Here is an 11,383-nt window from a genome sequence, read left to right as displayed (position 1 = left end):
TTTTCTTTTAAAAAAATTGGCATTTTAAACTAAGTCATCAATTTTGTAGCAAAAGTGTTAAAACATGATGAAGAGAAAAGAGGATAGATAGAGCATTTCTATAAATTCATACATGTACAATAATGATTAGTTATATAAAAGACTACATAATTAAATTAGTTTATATTTAAGTGGTTATATAAGCATGACTTGATTGGAAGGGCTTTTATTGTTATCTGGATAATTAATTTTTAGAAAGAATATATGATTTTTTATCATGAAAAAATAAAAAGAGATAAATTATAATTTTTAAATTTTAAAAAATTATAAAAAAATACTTTTTTACTGGCAGGTTGGCTGAATTACCACTAGCACAGGATGCAGGTCATACCAACCAGCCCCGCTAAACCCGCAACCCGCTACGGCCAACCCTTAGATTGTGAGTTGACCCATATTACCATCTCTAATATGATGTCATAAGCTTGGAGTAGGACATTACCCTTTTCCTTAGTTTAGATTTTAAACACGTTTTCACAACCATAATTTGCAAACGTTGAGGGCAGTTCAAAACCAAGTTCACAAACCATTTTGCAAAGCATTTAAATCAGTCAAATATGCAAGTGTGATGCATAGAGCCCGTCTCTACCTTATGCGTCCTTTCCAACTTGGTATTGTACGTTTACTCGAATCATAGACATCAAATGTGAGTAACCCACAAATCTAGACTCCGATCAAAAGGATAACAATAAGAACGTATCCAGTGTCCTGCATTCTCAATAAATACAAGGAGAATGGGACCCTATAAGAGCTATCAAATGTGCACATTTAAAATAATTTCAATACATATAAGCATCCTTGAAAAGTTTCAGACCATATTACAAATGGATTTCTAACATACAATCATGCTTGAAAAGACTCAAAATACTCATTAAACAGTCTCAACATCATTACTATAATCACAACATTAGCATGCATGTTTGAAAGAATTGAAGTTGCATTTGGAATCGTCTAAAAGTACACAAGCATGCTAGAAATGATTAAACGCCATTCTTGTTGAAACTTTGCTTTGACATTCCTAGTGGTTATTTAAGCTAGAGCCAAACCTATCATGTAATATACAACTGTTGCAATTCTAACTATTAATGAAGCCCCTTTGCCAGCTCAAAGGGGAGTAACTAGCGATCATGTAATAGTTTTTTCAAGTGTACTCTGAGACATTTACTCGATTATGTTACTTGTTCTTTTCACATCTTGTATTTCTTGATTTCCATTTTCTGATGAATCTTCTTGGTGATCCTTATCGAGGCTTGAATAAGCATTAATATTAATATTATTATTGCCGCTGCTTTTGGGGTCATGAATAGAAGATTTGACGATGATTTCAAGTGAATGGGATGACGAGACGTGGAGGGTCTGTGATGGTACTAACCAATTCATCTTCTTCATCTCTTTAGCTTTGCCCCATAAAACCATGTAGAGTCCAGACACTATCAGAACTCCTCCAATTATACTGCAAAATGCATGGATTCACGATTCTCTATTATGAGCCAAAAGAAAACAAAAAGAAAAGAAATTGAAGAGGCATAGAAATTAAATACCTTCCAAGATGAAGCGTCTCGTCCATAAAGAAAGATCCAAGAAAAGCCAAAAACAAAAGCTGGAGAGGAGTGAATACTGATACGAACAGAGGCCCTCCCTTGCGTACAGACCATGCCATCACCACCACGTTCACTCCTGATGCCACCAATCCCTAACCTCACAAATCATTTACATGCATGCATCAAACAAATTTTCATCTGAGTATTTATTTTGATTTTAGTTAAACACTTAAATATTTAAAATGGATCATAATTATACTACATTTACATCTATATATATAACTTAAAATAGGACATTAGATTTCTCTTTACTGAATGACGATGCTTGGCTGAGTGTAAATAGAAAGTTAAATTTCTTGGAAAATAATAAAATTATCTTCATTTGTTTCACCGAAAGCTTTAACTTTTCCAAAATCAACTTACAACAAGGTGGATAGTGAAAGTGGAGTACGAGGCTATGGGTTCTACAAGGCAATTCACTTGTGATGAATAAAATAATTCAATGTTGACATGATGTGGCACACACTTGACTGAATGACATGGGTACACTTGGCGGGGTGACATGGCACAATGTGACGTACAGTACTTGGCAATGACATTGCATAACCTACCTATTGTGTATTTTTCGAACAGGGGAACTACTTTAGTTTGTCACCGCCAAAAATTTTAGCAACACCAATTACAATGGGAATCTTTTGGCAGAAAAAGTCAATACCTGCAATGCGAAGGCAGCGACAGATGGTGGCCATGATAACACTTATAATAATTGCTAATTTTCATAATGTTCATCAAATTAAACTAAGTGATCCTTAGAATTGAATTCTATACATTATGTGGTGTACTGTTGATGACAAGGGTGCTTTGCTCAGTGAATTTATAAAGTGTAATAAAATCACATACCGCATAAGCCACGGTTAAGAGCCTTATGTTCCAACCCAATTTCCATTGAGCCCAATCTCTTTCAGTGCAAAGAGCAAAGGCAATAGAAAACACTGAAGCTGACAAACTCATCAGCGTCGTGCTTGTGTAATGACATGGATATCTCTCACTCATCTTGCTCTGCGCAATCAAAACGATTAATCTTGAGTAAACGACAGCATTAAGGATCAGAACGACAAGTGTCAGAGCAAAAGGGGGACCTGAACGTTGAGCCACAGAGAAATGGACGAGATGGAACCCATGCCGCAGAGTGCACCTAAGAGGGTGTTACCGCCGGAGGTAGAGTGGGAAGATGCCACGTGGCTGTGGTGGAGATGCAAAATGCTAACGTGGAAAGAGGGTGTGGGTATTGGTGGGCCCTTGTAGAATGTCAGAAGCATGGCCCCACTGATTCCCGCGATGGTTCCCATGGTCTTGGCTTTCCCGGCTGCGGATTTCCAATTCAATTTTTCCAAACTAACCATGAAGTCAAATCCATATCAAGATAGCGCGCGCGCGCGCATATATGGTTTTTATCATTTTAAAAAGAAATTAAATTTTGATTGCAATTTTTAAATATTTTTTTAATAGAAGAAACTACAGTTTAAGCTTAAGAACCTAAATTAAGAAAATTAAAAAAATTACATTTTCAATATTTATAATTTCATTCAATTTTTAATTTTATTTTCATAATTTATAGCTGAAATATTATTTATTGATGAAAATGTTTTTGCTTAGTTGTTATTGATATTTTTTGGGAATATTTTTAAATTTTATCAACAATCTAATTATACATTACCTTGATTTTCTTTTTAATTATTGATGGTTTAACTTCGAACCAGCCTTGAACAATGGTTTTTTATACGATTTAAATTAATTTTTTATTCTAGAGTATAAAATTGTTATTTGTTTTCCAAGAAATGAAAGTGAAATCAGTGGAAGCCAAGTAGGAAATCTCTAACTTAGGTCAAAGGAAGATGATCACTGCAACTGCAACTATCTACGCAATTAAGCCAAGTGTTTTGAAGAGATGATGAAAACAAACAAATAAAAGAAATGACAAAGTTTACACTAATTTTAAGAGTAAAATTCTATGACTTTCCCTCTATTTTACTTTAATTATAAAGCATCTTTTCTATTTTCAAAATCAACATAAACCTCCCCTGAATCAAATGAGTATATTGAAGGGAAAATGAAAACAAAAGTTTAAATAAAAGAAAATACACTAAATTTAACTAAATAATTTGGGAAAATTATGAATTTTTTTATGAAAAAAAAACAAGAAAATATAATAAATTAAAGGAGATTTACCCAAAGAAGATGGCCATAACAAAGGTGGCAGCTGGGAGGAGATTGTTGAGTGCTGATGCAAACGTTACAGTTGTTAAGGCCAGCATCTCCAAGTATAATGTTTGTGCCAATGTTCCTCTGATATACAAAAATCATAAACATTGTGATTCTACTGTGTGATCATATGTAACTGATTGCATAACTTTTTTAATCGGATTTAGATTGATCACGTTGGTGATGTTGACCAGTTCTGTAACCCTCTACTTGAAATTGGGGAAAAAGAAGAAAAAGAAAAACGAGAGAAAAGTAGGGGGAAAAAAGACATTTTCGCTCTCTAAAATAAAAGTTTTTCTTTTAGTTTTCCTCCTTCTCTTGATGGAACTTAGAAGAAAATAAGGGTGAAGAATGTCATTTTTCTCTAATTTTTTCACTAATTCTCTCCCATTCTTATGTTTTTCTCATTCCAAACAAAGCCTAATAATTCTGTGGGTGAAATATTCAATCTCAGCAATTATTGAGTAAAGTTTTTTGGTTTCTAGTTTCTAGAAAAGTGAATGAAGCTGCAGGTTAGGTTGCAATACATATAGTCATGTAATACAAAGAGATTGTCTCTTTTGAATTTAGCCTATGATCTGTCTCGCGCAATGATTATTTGATGTCGGATGACTTTATTTTAAGGCCCCACATTTAGGTATACGCCATAAGGGACAATTGATGGTGTTTTCATTAGCCTTAATAATATTTTTTTACTAAGGTCCACATTTAGGCATGGTGTTTATGCAGTTACTTTTTCTTAATTTATAAAATACTTTTAAAAGTAATTCAATGTTTTAAAAGATAAGACACTTCAATAAAAATAAGATTTTATTAATTATACTTATTTCAATATTATACTTCTCTCCTTATTATATCTTCTCTATTTCTATTACAAGATTTTATTAAATGAAGGATATTTTTAAAAATTTATATTTTCATTTTAAAAAATAATATTATAAATTACATATTTAATTAACTTTATGGATATATGCACAATTTTGCCAAAAAAAATGTCTTATAAACTCATATGGGGGGTGTACTTCTCTAGCTATGTCATGAATTTAATGCATGTTAACACTAGTAATATATATATATATATATATATATATTGTTGTAGATTGTGGACACTATTTTTTAAAAGCCTAGCTTGGTACAAAATATAGAGTATTAGATATATTTTATATTTTTTTATATTATACTCTTACTTTATTATGCTTCATTCAAGTAATTAATAAGTGTGTTTTGAATAAATCATGTTATATTTATTCCATTTAAGAGTATGATTGGAAAGATGTAAAAATTTTAAGAAAATCAAGATGTTAACTAACTTTTGTTAAAAAATATAAATTAATTAACAATGACTTATATTATAGTTCAAATGGAGTAAATCTTAAAAACTTTGGAAGCTTAGTTTCAGATTATGGAAGTTACTTACAAATCATGGAAGCTCATTCTACGATTTATAATTTATTTGCAACCATGTTTACAGCTTTTACAACTGATTTTTCAAAATTTACACTTGAGCTTTCATAATTTACAAAATTTTCACAATTACAACCTAGCTATTTGATTTTAACCAATCTTCTAAAATTCATAGTAACTGATTTTTTTTTACATTTACAATTAAGCTTCTAGAATTTACAAATATGGTCATGTTTGATTACTAAAAAGAAATGGAATGGAATGTATTGAAAAAAATAAAGATAAAAATGAAATGATAAAAAAAAATAGTGAACCACACACATAAAAGAAAGGGATAATTTAGTTCATGGGGTTGGAAATCACGACTTATAAAATTTTTGATAGATGTGACGATTCTCACATTTATAGTATATATTAATAAGTTTTATTATACTTATCATGAAGATGAACGATGATTTAGTTCATTTTTGTGTTGATTTTTTCAATCCATTACATTTCATTCTTTTCTAATAATCAAACGTGACCTATATTTGTCCATTCATTTTTTTTATTTGCTAGCCCTTTCTTGACATTTTACAAACCCATGGTCAATTGTATTTTGGTTTGTTTGGTGGTTTCTATGTCATTGTCAAAGACATTATTTATATTTTATAGTAAAGTTTATAGTAAAACTAATTAAATTAGAAAGGACAAAGAATAATAATTATGACTTGGGATAATGAAATTTTCAATCTATCAACTTTGTCTTAATTATTAATTTAATCCATCAAATTTAATTTGTATTGATTTTTTTCTTTAAGCTTTTTAATTTGTATTGACTATCAAAATTTAATGTGTAAAATCTATTGATGATTAAACATGTATTATAATTAGATAAGAACAAATAGCCCTTGAATCAATTTAATTTTTATCAATATAATTTCATATAATGTATTTTATTCTTTTATTTTTTAAAATTTCATAATATGTTTTTTTCCTAACTAAATAATTGCATTTCTTTTTATTTATCTACATGACTGTCATCAATATTATATTATTTATGTCAGTAGATTTTAACAAGGTTATCTCATCTTTAAACAATAAGGACCAAATCAATAATAGATGTAAACTTAAAGAACTAAATTGATAAAAATACTAATAAATTAATTAAATACCCAAATAAGCCACATATAAGACCCTGAAACAGTATAGTCCAAGTCATCTTTGGCCTCTTCTTCCTGCAAAACAATTCACAAAAATTATAAAGGTGCCCAATAAAAAAAACGAGAACAAATATTTATTTTTTGTCTTATAAATAGGATATCCCAGGGGTACACAAACCCACACTAATCTTAATGAGATCGAGCTCATATGGATCATGCATGCTTGATACAGAGTGATCAGAAGAGGAAAATAAATAAAGAAAATTAAAATTAATTTACCTTTCAAAAATGAAAGCAAGAGGAGCCATGAAAGCAGTGGCGAAAACAAAACGATAAGCAATGATGACTCCCAGGTTCATGCCTTCATAAACAACGAGTTTGTAAAGAATGTTAATCCCAACATAGAATAGCTGAACCACAACCATTAGTATTATGGCTGCTTTCAACCCATCCACCACCTTACATATGTTCTTCATCGTATTTGCCGCCGCCACTAGCAACAGCGGCGCCGCCAGCTGTTGAGATGGTGAGAGAAGGGTGAGAGAGAGAGAGAGAGAGAGAGAGAGGACGAGGCACAAGAGGGAGGGTGTGTTTGTGGCTTTGTGCGTTTGTTTGGGTCAAATGTTTCATGGAGCGGGGCTATTTAAAAGGAAAAAAATATCATTTTTGAAAAGATAATTTTCAAAAATATTTAATTTTTTAATTTTCTAAAAAATAAATTTATTATTTATATTTTAAAAGTTACTGATATTTTTAAATAATATTTGATTGCTTCCAATAGGAAGATATATAAATGTGAGTAATAAAAAATAATATTTATAATTAAAATAGGCTTAAATATACATTTAGTCCTTTAACTTTATGCAAGATTTTATTTTTATCTATTAATTTTATAAAGTGTATTTTTAGTCACTTAACCTTAACACCGTTAGTTTCATTATAAAAAAAAAGTATACATTAAATTTTCAAATATTAATAAAATATTTTCAAATGTTAATATATTAAATTTAATCTTTCTAAAATAACAATGATTGACACACAAAAAAATTATTTGAAACTAATGATATTAAAATTTAAAAATTAAAAAGATACTTTTGAAAAATTAAAGAACCAAATTAAAATAGGGAGAATTATATTGAAGTCCCACACAAATAATTACTGTAAGACCTATTGACAACTGAACCAAATTGTATTAATAACATAACTAGTTGTCAATACAGTTTAGTTCAATTATCAATAAACCTTACCATAATTAATTTTCTTGTGTAGAACCTAATTGTAATTCTTCAATTAAAATATTATATAAAGTTAGATGATTAAAAATACAATTTAGCCTTTAAAAGAAAGGAAAATATCATTTATAATTTAATCTTCAATAATTTTTTTAAAATGTTAAAATATAATATCAACATATTAACTTAAAATATATAATTTATAACAAATTTCACTATTAATAAATTATAATTCAATTATAAATACCTTGCAACATGAGATATAAGATATTATATCTTAACGTTAGTTGACAAGTGTGTCCTTTTCTAAAAGAAAAATTGAAATACTTTATAAAGGATGCTTTTATTAGACACAAAAACAAGAAACAATAATGGCATTAGACATATCAAGAAGAATAGGATATCGGCCATGGTAATTGAAATTGAAGAAATAAAAGATTAAATTAAACTTGAACAAAGATTGAAAGATGTGAAAATACAAAATATGGATCACAAATTTTTTATTGAATTGGTTTAGAAAGTTGTCACTCTCACGTTCCATGATTTACGTACAACCATCAAACAAAAATTTCCAAGTGAAATTTGTTAATTTGTAAAGAAAAAACTTGTTAAATATATTATCATTTTCAGTGATTTGCAACTATTATACCCTAATTTTGCAACCTCAAAACACAAGTTTGCAAGTAAGATTCGTTAATTTGACAAGGAAAATATAATAACATATCTGACAAGTTTTTTCTTTGCATGTTAGTGAATCTTATAACTTACAATTTTTATTTTGAGAGTTATAAATCATAGAATGAAACTAACAAACTTCTAGACCAATTCACTAAAGGATCTTTGGTCCTTATTTCATATATATATATATATATATATTCAAAGCTTTTCATCTTTATTTATTCTTAATTCAATGTATTGGTCATTAATGTCATTCCTCCTCTATTTTTCATTTAAAAATGTGTGCCATTTTTCATGTATAAAATCATTTAGTTTTTCATCAATCTTATTTTATTTTGCCCTATAAATGATGCTCAAAATTGTGACTAAAAATAAGTTTATAAAATATTAGTTGAAGGCATGGCAGGAGGGGGCGCGCAGAATCCTAGTGGCAGAGATTCTATGCGTGTCATGGCCTCCCACTTCAAAGTTTTTTTTTTTGGCCTCCCCAGTTCAAGTTGAACGTATGGTAAATATACTGTGAAAATAAAGGAAGGACTACTAAAAAATAATTTATATGAAGTGCCATCTATAAAACGGTTATTGTCAAAAATCATTTTATAGTTGAGGCAGGATTAAGGTTTGGAGACTATATATAGCAGTTAAATTATATAACTATTATATAATTTCTGCGTTATATAGTGGTTACTGAGTAAGACTATTGATATATCACTGTATCAAATTCTATTGTAGTTATAAATTTGATGAGTAGTTATGAAATTATGATTAATTAGGGAAATGGAAAGGAAAAGATGATAAAAAATCAAGAGGTTCCAGGGCTCTTAGGATTTATAGCTCTCCCTGTAGCCATCGATATTCAATAGTGTGAGAAGTCTATGATATCCATAGGCAACCCAATATAGTTTAATGTGTGTACACCAATGTCAATATAAATATTTGCGTTTAATTAGATAAATTTGTCCTGAAAATTCTTTCCCAAGTGCAGTTGATATCCTTATCTTTCTATTGGTACAAAGTTATTCTAGAAATTTCAAAAAGTGCACAATGTCACTCTATAGTTAGAATTAATTCTATACTTTTATTCTCTATATTAAATGATAACCCTTTTTATACCAAGAGATAACTCCTATATCCTACTGTTCATTTTGATCGGGAACTTAGGATCATAGGAATATTGAAAGGCAACCTATTATGTAAATTAATATTGCTAACATCATTGCAAACTGAAAACTAAATGTTAAGCAGCAGATCTCATCAGTTACAATTACTGATGCAATATTTGACCTCACTGACCCCATTAAACAATTAAGGAAGTGCTAACAAAATTTAGATAAAGCTTGGAATCCCTGCAAATTTGAGTTTGGTTTACTGAAAATAATATAGAAAATTATACTAGAAAGATGATTTATTATGCTTTTTAATTGGTTTGTGGAATAATTCTTGTGAGAATAAAAATATGGATGAGTTTTAATTAGATTCTATTGTTGGTAGAGAATAACAAATATTCCTTATCTAAGAAAAATAAGAAGGGGATAAAAATATTTAAAGTATTATAAATATTATATTATCAATGTCCATAACTCATAATTGATAAGATTTCTTTATCATTAATGTCCTAATGAATGGCATAAAGGAGTTTATTGTTGTTAATAGCTTATAACTTTTAAAGGTTACATAATGTACCATTATATGCCTCTTTATTTCTTTGTAACATTAGGATAGGCCTTGAATAGTTGGACGTCTATAAATAGAGGTTCTGTCCAAAGCATATATACATAAGTATATAAGAATTCTTCTCCATTATTTTCTCTTCCAATTCTTCTTGCCTTTCTATTCTCTTTTCTTTCTCTCTTTCTCCTTATTTTCACAATACATTATTAGCTCGAATTGGCTCTAAAAATCAAGTATGAGATTTAGCTAGATTAATGTGTTCTTATATTATTGGGTAATCCACTCTTGGTGGATCGGGCTCAATATGAGCCCATGGAATCTTTATCAAAATATAAAGAATATTATGTAATGTATTTTAGGTCAAGTGTGCAATTTTCTCCTAATAATTTAAAACTTTAGAGGAGAGAATAGTTTATTATCACACACGCACGACCGAAAACCACAACCGATGTGGGTGGTTTTAAGAGCCAGATAACTTCTAAGTATTCAAATGTGATTCTAAATCCATTCTCTCGACTTGTTCTTTCTCTCTGTCTTCCAAGTGTATTTGCTATGTTTATCTAAACAAAGTTCAACCTTGTTATTTTGTTCCCACATACGTCCGTGCAACTCAACCATTATAAGTATATATTCCTCCTCCAAGTCTTTTATATATATATATATATATATATATTATATTATTGTTCTATTAACATTCATGGTTATGTTCTTTATATATTTACTACAATATATTTATTGTTTTATTTTCTTATCCTTTCCTTTTCTTAGTTATGAAGTAATTTTACCTTTCTCCATTTTATTCATTTGAAAACAATCATGTGATTAGTGGTTCAATTTAATCAAGTCCCATTAACTATTCGTTGCTTTATTTTTATTGTTCATTTTTCTATATTTTTATGAAAATTATTATACTTATTTTTCTTTCTTTATATTTATGTATTTGATGTTATTATAATATTTATTTATTATGCTTTATTTGTTAATTTTTTCATAATTCTAATTGTTATTATTATTTTATTTTGAATCATGGCAAATCTTACCAAACTTGAATTTATGGCTCTTGATATTATAAAAAGGAATTATCTGTCATGGGTGCTAGATACTAAACTTTACTTGACAACGAAGGTCTAGAAAATGTAATTTTACTCAAAAATGAAGCAAGTAGTCAAGATAAGACCAAGACAATGATATTCCTTCATCATTATCTTCATAAAGGACTAAAAGCTAGATACCTATACTAAAAGATCCACTATAATTATGGATTAACCTAAAAGAAAGGTATGGCCATCAGAAAACAATAATTTTACCTAAAGCTCAATATGAATGGATGCATTTGATGTTACAATATTTTAAAACTATAATCGAATATAATTCAGCAGTTTTTAAAATAAGTTCTCAATTGAAATTATGTGATGAG

The 11,383-nt window shown here is 29.0% G+C and overlaps 1 protein-coding gene across 1 annotated transcript; it reads right to left on the bottom strand.

Moving 5' to 3' along the window:
- Positions 1 to 1,197: 1,197 nt before the first annotated feature.
- On the bottom strand, positions 1,198 to 6,861 carry LOC129304704 (WAT1-related protein At1g68170-like). Its single transcript, XM_054944461.1, has 7 exons — positions 6,665 to 6,861; positions 6,398 to 6,460; positions 3,807 to 3,923; positions 2,717 to 2,972; positions 2,478 to 2,636; positions 1,578 to 1,729; positions 1,198 to 1,489 (listed from the first exon to the last, which is right to left on the bottom strand). The coding sequence occupies exons 1-7, from the start codon at positions 6,859 to 6,861 to the stop codon at positions 1,198 to 1,200; spliced, it is 1,236 nt and encodes a 411-aa protein (XP_054800436.1).
- Between the last annotated feature and the right edge of the window lie 4,522 nt (positions 6,862 to 11,383).

The sequence above is a fragment of the Prosopis cineraria genome, unplaced genomic scaffold, assembly GCF_029017545.1.
Source record: "Prosopis cineraria cultivar Desert tree isolate PC_DT_omini unplaced genomic scaffold, ASM2901754v1 PC3, whole genome shotgun sequence".
Classification (NCBI taxonomy): domain Eukaryota; kingdom Viridiplantae; phylum Streptophyta; class Magnoliopsida; order Fabales; family Fabaceae; genus Prosopis; species Prosopis cineraria.
This window is presented reverse-complemented; position numbering and strand designations above follow the sequence as displayed.